General features: G+C 43.4%; 1 protein-coding gene across 6 annotated transcripts in view; it reads left to right on the top strand.

Moving 5' to 3' along the window:
- Positions 1-190: 190 nt before the first annotated feature.
- Positions 191-11,282, top strand: part of HEATR5B (HEAT repeat containing 5B) — a 59,271-nt gene continuing 48,179 nt past the window's right edge. The window contains exons 1-9 of one of the 6 annotated variants that reach the window (XM_055726149.1): positions 191-301; positions 2,819-2,987; positions 3,459-3,670; positions 5,339-5,447; positions 6,338-6,487; positions 7,008-7,179; positions 7,551-7,708; positions 8,750-8,999; positions 10,358-10,513. In XM_055726149.1, the coding sequence (XP_055582124.1) occupies positions 2,862-2,987; positions 3,459-3,670; positions 5,339-5,447; positions 6,338-6,487; positions 7,008-7,179; positions 7,551-7,708; positions 8,750-8,999; positions 10,358-10,513 (1,333 nt within the window). In that variant the 5' untranslated portion in view covers positions 191-301; positions 2,819-2,861. Of the gene's footprint in view, positions 302-429; positions 604-964; positions 2,988-3,458; positions 3,671-5,338; positions 5,448-6,337; positions 6,488-7,007; positions 7,180-7,550; positions 7,709-8,749; positions 9,000-10,357; positions 10,514-11,282 lie in introns of those variants that run through there. The other 5 variants (XM_055726150.1, XM_055726151.1, XM_027805259.2 and 2 more) reach the window with 5 other exon arrangements.

Below are 11,282 nucleotides of genomic sequence, written 5' to 3'. Positions count from 1 at the left end.
AGGGGAAAGGCCGCGCGGCGGGGCTGCGGGACGGACACGCGGGGCCGGGCCAGGCCGCCCCGTCCCGCTTCCCCGCGGCGCGTTCTGCCGGGCTCCGCTGCCGCCGGCCGCCCCTCGACCCCCGCGGAGCCGCAGCGGAGCGCGGGGGCTGCGGGAGGACCCGGCGGGAGGAGCCCCCGCACCCACCCGGCCCGGCCCGGCCCGCTCGGCTGGCGGCGCCTGCGCACGGCCAGGGCCGCCCCCGCCCGCCGGCGCCTGCGCGCCTCCCGCTTCCTGCCGCGGCCGCCGCCGCGCTGCCCAGGTGCGTGGGGCCGGCGCCGGGCCGGGGGGCCAAGCCGCTCCTGCCGCCGGGCCCCTCCTGCCGGCCGGGCCCGCCCCGGGCCGTGCCGGACGCAGCCGGGCCCGCCGGGGATGGGCCCGCGGCGGGGGGGGCTCCTCGCCGTGCGGGCTGGGGCGGCGCGGGCGCGGCGGCTGAGGGGGCGCGGGCGGCGGCGCGTGCCCGCGCGTGTCCGTGTCCGTGTCCGTGTCCCGCCCCCTCCCCCCGGGGGGCCGCGCTGTCACGCGTGGCGCGGCCCGCAGCTGGCGGGACGCGGCCGCCGCACGGTAGGAGCCGCTAACGGCGGCGGGCGGGCGGTGCCGGCCGTGCCTGGCTGCGGGGCGGGCCCTGGGCCGGCGGCGGGCGCGGGGGGCCCTGACCGGCGCCGGAGGGAGCCGGCCCGGGCACGGAGCCGCCGCCTCACCTGGTGCGGCCTCTCAGGAGGGCGCCGCTGCGCCTGGACGTGCCCGAGTTCAGCCGGCGGAAGGGCTGCCCGGCGAGCGCCGGCTGGAGGTGGAGGGGAGCCGTCGCGCACCTGAACGTTCTCCTTCCGTAACGCTCTGACAGAGCTCGGTGGGGGCGGGTTGGCTCTGGCGGGCGGTTGCCCCGCGCCCTGTGGGGGGGTGACGCGGTATTTACTGCTCGTAGCTGCACAGGGAGCCCCGGCCCTCGCCAGCATCAGTGGAACCTGGCAGGTGTTTTCCGCTCGGATTCGGAGCGAGCCTTTGGCCGGCGTGGGTGGGCTCTGGGCCGGCCGCTGCGTGCCGGGCGCTCAGCCTTCGTGTCGCTGGGTTTTCATGTGTGTGCTTCAGTGGCGCGGCTGAAGTACGCGCAGGTGTGGTTGCTCAGAGCTTGTGTTTCCCAGACGCAGAGGGAGTGTGTGGAAGGTGGACAAGGGGTCTGTGGCTCTAAAGGCTGGGGGAAAATTAAAACTTACCTGGGGAGGAAAAAGAGCGATGAGCTGTGCTGTCATACGGCACTCCTGTGCGGTGCGGGTGACGAGCAGAGTAGAGCTCTGGGGTGATAGCCAAGGGGCCATAGTGTTGTCAGTCGTTGCGTTTCTCTCTGCTCTCATGTAAAGGTGTTTTGAAGCGATGTGCCTGTGCATTATGGACAGGCAGCGCCTCCTCAGTTCTTTGTAACCTGGAAAAGCCAGAAGATGCCTTTGGAGGTGTCAGGCGAGGGCTATATGCGTTTCTGTATGTGGCTCTTCCACTGCTGCTGATCTGTCACCAGAGAGATGCACAGTGAAAAATACTACAATGCAAAGTACCAAAGAGCAGGGAGCATGCTTAGTACTACAGACATTGTGATGCTTTAGTTTCATCGGTACTGAATCATTAAGGTATATTTAGAACCATAATACAGTTACAGTATTAATGCCACCCTTTACTACTGTCTAATCTGGGGGCCGTTTAAAAAAAAAAAATTAAATCACTTCACTTGACTTTAGATTTGTTGGGTTTGACCATGAGTGAGGAAGCAGCTGTGAGCACTTGAGAGCACAAGTGGAGCGGTGCAGCTGTTGAAAGATGACGTCTTACATCATACTCCTTAGTTGCTTGCTTTTTCTGTTTTGCCCGAGATCCTAGTTTCAGCATTGCTGCATTCGGGATTTGGGGTTGGGTTTTCTTGCTTTTTGGGTTTCTTTTTGCTGAGCATGGTTGACTTAACTTTGTGATTTTTAGTTATTTTTCCTATCTGTTCTGCGTTGAACTGCTACACTTTGTTTAAATGTGGTTTGCTAAGGTTAAGTTGTCTGCGGAGTGTTTGCTCACACTGATAGCGTGCTTTTGGTAGTGCTTTGTTGCTACCCCCTGTTGGAGCAGGAGCTCCACTGTTTGATCTGTAGCGTTTTGCCTGGTGGGGACACACGCAGGCGTTTGGCTTCTGCCTTGTATACCAGGCTGTCGCACGTAAGGCTTGCCGGGTTTTAGCGCGCTTATTTGTCCAGCACTTAAAGGAAGGGCAGTGGGATCTGGAGGTCGTAGCTGAGTGATGTCAACTGCTGCCGTGTTCCAGCCTCTCTCAGATTTGTGATGGGTGGAAATTCCTACTTGTGATAGGCTCATCTCCTTCTGTCCATCTCAACACCTTGTCCATTGAAGGTGTTGAGAAGGTGGCCGGGTTTGTGCCCAAGCTTTGGGAGTGCGGTCAAGGGTCTTGATTAGGGACAATCCTTATTCTGTTTTATGTACAAGGAGACAGTGAGATGACTCCTTTATCTCTTGTGTGTGGTTTGGTGTTTTATTTCTTTAAACAGGGGCTCCAATGTATTTTTCTTGGCTAAGAGTTAGCACCTGAAGTTGCCTGTGGGTGCTCTTTTTACAATTAACCATTCTGTTCCCTGAAATACTAATGGATGTACCCGGAACTGCTTAGCTAAGACAAGTCTGAGCAAGGCTGTCATCACGATACCGTAATCTATAGATTTCATCTGCATATTTTCATTTGATTTCCAAAGCTTTGTACTATATACTAATATTTACATTCTGATTTTAGAGTTGCTACACAAATTTACAATAAAACTGGAATTTAACCAGTCATGGAGCTGGCTCACAGTTTGTTACTGAATGAGGAAGCATTAGCTCAAATCACAGAAGCAAAGAGACCGGTCTTTATCTTTGAGTGGTTAAGATTTTTGGATAAAGTGCTGGTAGCTGCTAACAAGGTAATTTTATGGTTTTTTGCCTTTCTTTCTAAAACATTTGTATTAATTTCATGCTAGAGAAAGTTGACAGCTAGTAGGCGGTCAGTATAACTCTGTTATATAATAGATAGCTTGGTTTGAGTTCTTCATTGTTGTAAATATTTGGAAGACAAAACCTTCCCTCCCAGAGTAGGGATTCTTGATGGTAAAGAGGATTAAAAGATGTTCTAGGCAGGTATTACTGTATTTTTAGTAAGTATTTTTTCAAAGCAAAAAATCAATAAGGTAACAGCTAATTCTGAGCATTTAGCATGTCTCTGCTGTTACAGAATGTATCCCACGTCTCTGCGAGACAAGCAGTTTGCTGAATGACATACAAGTGGGAGTGGTGTAAGGTTTACTTCAGTCTCTTGTAGGTATTTCTGGGTGTTGAAGGCAAGACGCAAGATCAAATGACTTTTCTTATTTTATATATTTTTGGTCCGTTAACAGACAGATGTCAAGGAAAAACAGAAGAAACTTGTAGAACAGCTAACGGGACTCATCAGCAGTTCCCCTGGGCCACCTACACGAAAACTACTAGCAAAAAACCTTGCTGCTCTCTACAGCATTGGAGACACGTTTACTGTTTTTCAGACGCTTGACAAGTGTAATGATATCATCAAGAGCAAGGATGATACTGCGGCCTACCTGCCCACAAAACTGTATGTTGAATATCGTTAGAGAAATGGGAATGTTTTTTAAGCAAAGTGATCCTGGATGTTGCAGAAAAGTCTGCCTGTATATGTGCATGTTATGTTTACTTATATTTTGCATGCTTATTTGGAGTTCATATGTGCTTGATACAGCAGAGGAAAGAGCAGAATTGAGATTGTGAAGGGCAGGACTCAAAGGTGACATATACATGGATATCTGAAAGTGAGAAGCTTTTCTGTAAGCAAGGGACTATCTTATGCTTTTTTGCATGCTTATGTCAATGAAAAGGTAACAGTTGATGAAGTGGTGCAATGAAGAAATTCCACCAGTGGGGTTAGTGCTGATTGTGCTCAGGTACCCCATTTAAGATGGAACCTCTAGATTGTCAAACAAGAGCATTATCTTTGCCTAGAGGATTGTAACCAACAGTTCAGGTTCTTTTTTCCCAGCAGATGTTGCCTATTTATATTCCCCTGCTGTGATATATTGCACAAGTCTCTCTGAGAGAGTCTGTATACTTGGATGTTTGTGCGTATGTATGTGCGATCCAGTTTGTCTTTATTTATAGGAGCAATCTCACTGGTAGGAATTTGGTTAATGCCAAAACCAGCTTCCCCTGGAAGTGTTTTTAGTACTTTCCCATATATACTGCTTTGTGTGCTCACAGTGTCTAGTGAACCCCGGTTTGGGCTTGCCTTCAGGTGTTATCATAACAATGGGATTTAACAAGATCTGAAATAGTCACCGTTTGGGCAGATACTGTCCTCCTTTTATTTGAATCTTTGAGGAACTTGTATAAGTGGGAAAGGTTTTATACGATAACATGCTCTGAAACTTATGCTACCCACTCAAAGTGGTAGTCCAGAAGGTTTTTCCTGTATGCCTTCAAACTTCGGTTTTTGATGTTTGTGTAGGGGACGTGCCCGTTAAGGGGTAGGCTGTAATGGGTTTCTAACAAATAGCTTTGCTAAAAAGTTGTTTACCCAAGAATTTCAGGTTTAAAAAAAGCCTTTGTTGCTTTGTAATGAAAAAGCACACGTTTTCAGGAGCAGCTTCTGTGACTGTCCTGGAGCAGTTTGTGTCTGTAACTGCAGTATGGCTTTACTTAAACATTCCTCATCTCAAATGGCAGAGCAAGGAAAATGGGTATATAACTGTATATGGATCCAGTGATTTTTACAGTGCCTACAAACTTTGTTGTGTTATGCGATAATTTATGCATTTTAAGTTCTTAGGCTTGACACCTTCCCCCCCCCCCCCCCCCATCATTCAGTATCTACAGAAATGATATATTAAGGGTATTTTAAAGGGTAGGGGTTATCTTGCAGGTGCTTGGAAAAGGAACGGTTTATTGAAACACAAAACCCTAATCTTGCAGAGATTTCGGCATATACTTGTCTTCTCCAGAATTTTTCACTATGTGTGTAGGTCCTGTAATAATACCCAATCAAATACATCTGTGTTCTTAGAAGCTATAAATCTTCTGTTACTTCTTTTGCAAACAAAAAAAAAATATTAAATGCACAGCGTTAAACATCCAGTATAACTAGTGGATAATAATAAATAGATTATTATTCATCAATGATGATTAAAACATACATTTCTATTTAATTATTTGTCTCCGTGTAGATGATAGAGAAGAAGAGTATGCCAATTAATGTCTCTTTTTTTCATAGGGCTGCGGTGGCATGTGTTGGAGCATTTTATGAAAAAATGGGTAGAATGCTGGGAAGTTCTTTTCCGGAAACAGTGAATAATCTTTTGAAGTCTCTGAAAAGTGCAGAGGTAAGTTCAGATTATTTTATATATGTGGTTTTGATTCCATTTAAACTGCAACCTGCTTCGTCCAAAAGTGTTTGCCAAAATGGCTGGATTGTTTGCCGTGTACCTAGAAAAATGCTAATCGCTTACATAGTTAATGTCAAGGTAAACATGTGTATGTATTTTTAGTGCAGAGAGTTGAGAGTTTTGTCACATGAATATTACGGTAGTTGCTTTGTAGTGGCATCAGTGATTAAAATTGCAAAATGGTTGTATGTACCACTTCTAACTACAGCATTAGAATTTCTGCTGGTGTACCCTGAATAAACATTCAGTTGTTTAAAAACAAATACCTAAGTTTTGCAACAAAGATGTTACTTTGTATCTTTGACCTTTGATGTTACTGTCCATCTTTATGAAGCAGGATACAGTGTGGGTTTTTTTGTTGTTAGTTTGGGTTGGTTTTTTTGTTTGTTTGGGTTGGTTTTGGGTTTTTTTTGTGTGCTGTAAACTCTTAATTACCTGCCTTTGTGCAGGTGTAGTAGGAAGCTGTTGACTATTTGGGTTTCCTGTTCTCTCATATCAACTGTGTTTTCCTTTTTTCCCTGGGGCTGCAGCAGGTAAATGGTGGGGCAGGACAGGAGTATCTTGGCTGGGCCCAGTTTTATTGGATTCCCTTGTTCATCTTAATTTATGTGACAGCTGAGGTGGTTTTAGTAAAGCTGTGTATAGTGCTTAATGCTATCTAAAACAAGCTAGGTATCGGTTGTGTATGACTTCAGGGAACTACATTACCAATGTTTCCAAAAGTACTCCTGCACAGAAGCAGGAAAATGCAGAATTATGCACCTGGGTCTTGACAGAAGTGCTGTGACCACATTTTTGCATAAACATTTTTTTGTGTGTCTGTGCAGTCTCAGGGCCGCAGTGAGATTCTGATGAGTTTACAGAAAGTCCTAAATGGGCTTGGAGGAGCAGCAGCTTCTTGTCACCGTGACATTTATAAGAATGCCCGATCTCTGTTGACGGACAGATCTATGGCTGTACGATGTGCAGTGGCTAAGGTGGGTGTGTTTCTCACCAGTTTTAGAAATTCTTGTGCTGTGACTGTGTAGTACCTGCAGTTGAACTGTGACCTGTTGTTTATTACAGGAAATTTGATAATTACTTGGGCAAGGTGAGTCCTAATTCACACTGAAGGCTGAGACATTTGACTTATTTTTTTGTAAACAGAGGTACTGTAGTACTGTCTTCCCCAAACATATAAACAAATATGAGGTAGAATATATTAGCTGTTAGCTTCAGTGAGAAAGGTTTTTGATAACATAGTTCTTTTGGTGTCCTTTTCTCTTTTATTTAAAAATTTTCTTTAAGTAGTTACCTATTCCATGAGTCTTCTGATTGTTTACTCAGCTAAGTTACTGAGTAAATGGGAGAGTGTGTATGTGTGTGTGTGTAAATTTATTCTTAAAATATTAAAGTATTTGCTGAATAACCTGACAGTTACAGTGATACTTAGATAAAAGGTCAGGATGGTCTCCATTGGTTCTCAGCAAGTCTTTTTTTATTTTTTTTTTCCTACAGTGTCTGCTGGAATTACAGAATGAAGCAGTGTTTATGTGGACTGCTGAACTAGAGAATGTTGCAACACTGTGCTTTAAAGCTCTGGAAAACTCGAACTATGGTGTGCGAGTTGCAGTGTCAAAGCTTTTGGGAACAGTCATGGCTACAGCACTGATACCAAAACAAGCTACAGGTACAAGTCTTTCTGGATTCCATTTCCAGTTGGACAAACTGCACCTTCAGTTACGTGACAGTGTTGCATGCTACGTCGTTATTCTGGTAGATGGAGGCTTTTAGGTAGATTGTTTGGTTTTATGAACGGTAAACTAAAAAGAATAAAAAGTGCAGAATCCCTGTTGTAGTAATACAGAGAAAGAGAGAGCAAACTATTAAAATCACCTAGGAAAAGTAGGTTATTTTTTAAGCATGAAAACAAGCTGTTGCCTGAAATGTTGGCTGGATCTGTGTTTGCAAGACAGTTGAATTGCTGAGCCTGGTTTCAAGATCATTGCTTGTATTGTTGGGAACTTCGGGATTAAATGGTTACTTGTCTTTTCGCAAAAGTGATGCGACAGAATGTGAAGAGAGCCACGCTTGAGGAGGTCTTGGAGCTCATGGCCACAGGATTTCTGCGAGGAGGATCTGGTTTCCTAAAGAGTGGTGGAGAGATGTTAAAAGTTGGAGTATCTGTCAATAGGGAAGTGCGAGTTGGTGTTACCCAGGTTTGTCATAAGCTTTAATTTTTAAAAATATTAATAAAGTGACATTTATACATAAATGTAACCCTTTTGTAGGAAAAATGCACGCTTCTGTTCTTTGCTTGTAAATTAACTCACAAGTCTAGTTTGACTTGCCTGTTTTGTGAGATGTACATGCCATGTCATTCACCTAAGCTACTTTCTTTTATTATTATGTGCAGTGATGATAGATTAAGATACTTGCTAAGGAAAGTTTGTTTGATCAGTGTATATTAGGTGGGATTAATTTGCAAAAGTATTTGAAAACTTAGTACGTTTAGACTTTAGCTCCATATTTAAATTTAATTTCTTTCTAGAGAGGATGCAGTGTTGTCCTTTTGTGTTTGCTGGCTCTCTTTTTCAGCTGCTGGGTAAAGTTTGCAGCCCTGATTTGTTAAACTGTTGCTTCTCTCCATATGTCTGTCTTGAGTAGGTGAAATCCGCTGAATGTGAAAGCTCCACCTGTGAAAGGTGGAGCTTCAGAAAGGTAACAGCAGCATCTTTTCAAATTCAGGCATTCTGACTCTGACATATATTTCAATATGCTGCAATAACTTGCCAGAATCCAGAGTTTTTTGACTGTAGGGTATTTTGTGAAACTCTTTATTTTTCTCAGCCTTTTTCAAGTGAACTCGGCAAAAATGCCCAGCTTTCATTGTGAATTAGAACACATTCGTGTTGCTGCTGATATTGACATTATGCACTTAAATTTTTTAGAAAGAAACATACTTAGAGCAATGAACTGGTTTGTCTTGCTGTCATCCAAAGTGTCTTTTGCAGTTCACAGTGTATGTTGCAGTATAGGTGCTACACTTGGCACTGGCAACAGTTTAGCTTCAGTGACGAAAACCTGGCTAATGGATTGATTCCTCCTCCTTAGCCTCATTAGGGTTGCTTATTACTAGCTGATATTGCTACTGTACTGCTTTATGCATGAGTATAACTGTAGTCTTTAGTCTTTGGTGACTGAATTTAGTCTTTCGTTTCTGTTTTAATTGGATCTGTACCTAATTTCTGCATTTGCAGGCCTACGTTGTCTTTGTTACAACATTAGGAGGTCAGTGGTTGGAACGCAACTTTGCTACATTTTTGTCGCATGTACTTGACCTGGTCTCCCATCCCCGTGCTACTCAGACCCATGTGGATGCAGTTTACTCTCGAAGATGTGTGTCCTTTATCCTGAGAGCCACTGTGGGCAGCTTACTTGGGGAGAAAGCACAGATCGCAGCTGCCAAAGATATATGTCAAGCTATTGGCAAACAAATGAAGGCAGTGGGTGAGAACCATTTTTCTGTATTTGAGACCAATGGAAAGTTACTGTCATTATACTGGATCAGCCCTTTTCCAGCTTTCTTCTACCGTGAGGAGTAATTTTGTTGTGGTGGTAAAAGATGATTCAGCTGCTTTCTGTTTGAAATATGATATCCAAAATGTAGGTTCTACCTGAAAAGTGATTGTGTACAACTGGCTTGTTTTGACATTGCATTTGCTTGGAACGAAAATGGGGAAAACGGTGTGTGTTTGCAGTCTATCTTGGGATAGGTTGTATTGAAAGTTGCAGAGTTCTTCACTACCAGTGTTGAAGATCTTGTATGTCAGTATCTTGTAGGTCCTTGTATCCCCCCTGTACTAATACCCAGTTGGATTTTGCAGGCGACAAATAAAGGTGTAATGTGAAAACTGGAATTAGAGAAGATAAATATGACCCCTTTGCAGAATATGTAATCACTAAGAGGACTGACAAAACTGTGTTGGCATTTGTTTCTTATGAAATGAGTTAGTTGGAGCTAGAGATTGAGAAAGTAAACTGGAATTTCACAACAATGCATTTACCAAACAGCTTTTTCTTCCTCTTTGCTGCTGCTGCCATCTAATTTGAGTTTTAAGTAATGTTTAACATACGGAAATGGAATTGATTTTGAAACTTTTGCAGGTTCTTCTCATAACTTTTTTTTGATAGGGTAGGTCTGTTTTGATAGGGTAGATATAGAACCTTAAAAGGGTTCTGATAACAGTAAGTATTACTTCCAGGAAAAAAAATTGTAGTAGACATATAAACATTAAGCGGATACTAAAGTCCTTTCTCTTTGAAGTGACATTTACTTTTTCTGGGATATTGTATAGGAGAAAGAATCTACAGTGAGATCTAGGAACTTAATTGGATATCTTTAAGATGATTAGAGGTTGTGATTAATTATTTACTGGGTTTGGTTGTTTTTTGTTTGTTTTTAGTTTTATTCCATAGATGTACATGCAAATTTGTATGCAGAACCTAGATATGTCAAGATTTTACTTTTAGTTACTGGGCATACATACAATCCACACATGCTGTATATGTGTATACTTGCTTTTGCTGTGTTGTATTATCAATCCTACCTCTTAGCACACTGCTGTCCGTAGTAACTGCTGGGCATCTGTTTTTTCATGGCCTTTGGATGATAGTGTTTGGCTGATACTTGTAAAACTCTTTCTTTTCAAAATGTGTTTGCTTTGCGAGTTCCTACTATGGCCAAACATGGGCTTTTGTTTTAATGTAAGATTGATGTCAAAACTAAACTGTCTTTCTATCCTGTATATGTTCAGGTGTGATTCAAATGGTAGTTAAGCAGGATACTTCTGTTTTCTTTTCTGCAGAAGCAGTAGTGAATGATGCTAACAGTGAAAATAAATCAGGAGCTGCTGATGTTGCTGCAAGCCAGCATGTAATGGTGTGTGCCCTCCAGGAACTGGGTAGCCTCGTTCAGAGTCTAAATGCCACTGCATCTCCTCTTATACAAGAACCCTCTATTGGTATGCAAATAAATTTAAATTGTTTAAATTAGACATTTGAGCAATGATTATGAAATATTATTAAACCTAGTTAAATAAAAAATTAATATGTAAGATAAGTTGATGAAACTGGCACTTCCTGTAGTACTTCCCAGGTAGCTATATTTGTCCAGCTCGTTGTGTTCAGTACTCTAGCTTGAACTAAAGTTTGACAAAGTATTAATTGTTTTGATCGAAGACTGTCTGAAGCTCTTTTTTTAGGCTGATGAAAGCTGTAAAGTTGTGATTTTTGCATTGATTTGGTTCTGACAATAGTTTTATAGGAAATACCTTGGTTTTCTATATGAGGTCTGAAGTATTTGCTCCTGGAAAATTGTATTGCCTTCAGATATCAAATTTCTGTGGGGAGCTTAAGAGTATTTTGTCAAGATGAAGCTGTGGATAGTCCCATTTTAAAAAGCTGGTTATTGGGGTTAAGTTGACTAGGGTTTGTTGGGATTTTCTTCTTGTTTAACATCTGAATCCATGTTTGTAGTGTAGTGTTGCCGTTTTAAGTTTTTTTTCAGTTTGGATGCCTATGGTTTTTTTACAGTAGAGGTGCAGGCTCCTTTAGACGTTTAGTTATGTGGATTGTTGTCTTGATGCATATGACATTCTTCTCATACTGATTTTGCCCCAGCTATGGGATAGGGGAGACTCTGCTGGTGTCTATTCCTTCTGGCTGCTGTGCTCTGTAAGAACAGAGGGGACTGTATCTCAGTGGTGTTTCTGCTAGCTGCTATGAAGTAAG

Source organism: Falco cherrug, chromosome 13 (genome assembly GCF_023634085.1).
Source record: "Falco cherrug isolate bFalChe1 chromosome 13, bFalChe1.pri, whole genome shotgun sequence".
NCBI classification, from domain to species: Eukaryota; Metazoa; Chordata; class Aves; order Falconiformes; family Falconidae; genus Falco; species Falco cherrug.
Note: the sequence above shows the minus strand (reverse complement) of the source record. Positions and strands in the feature narration are given on the sequence as shown.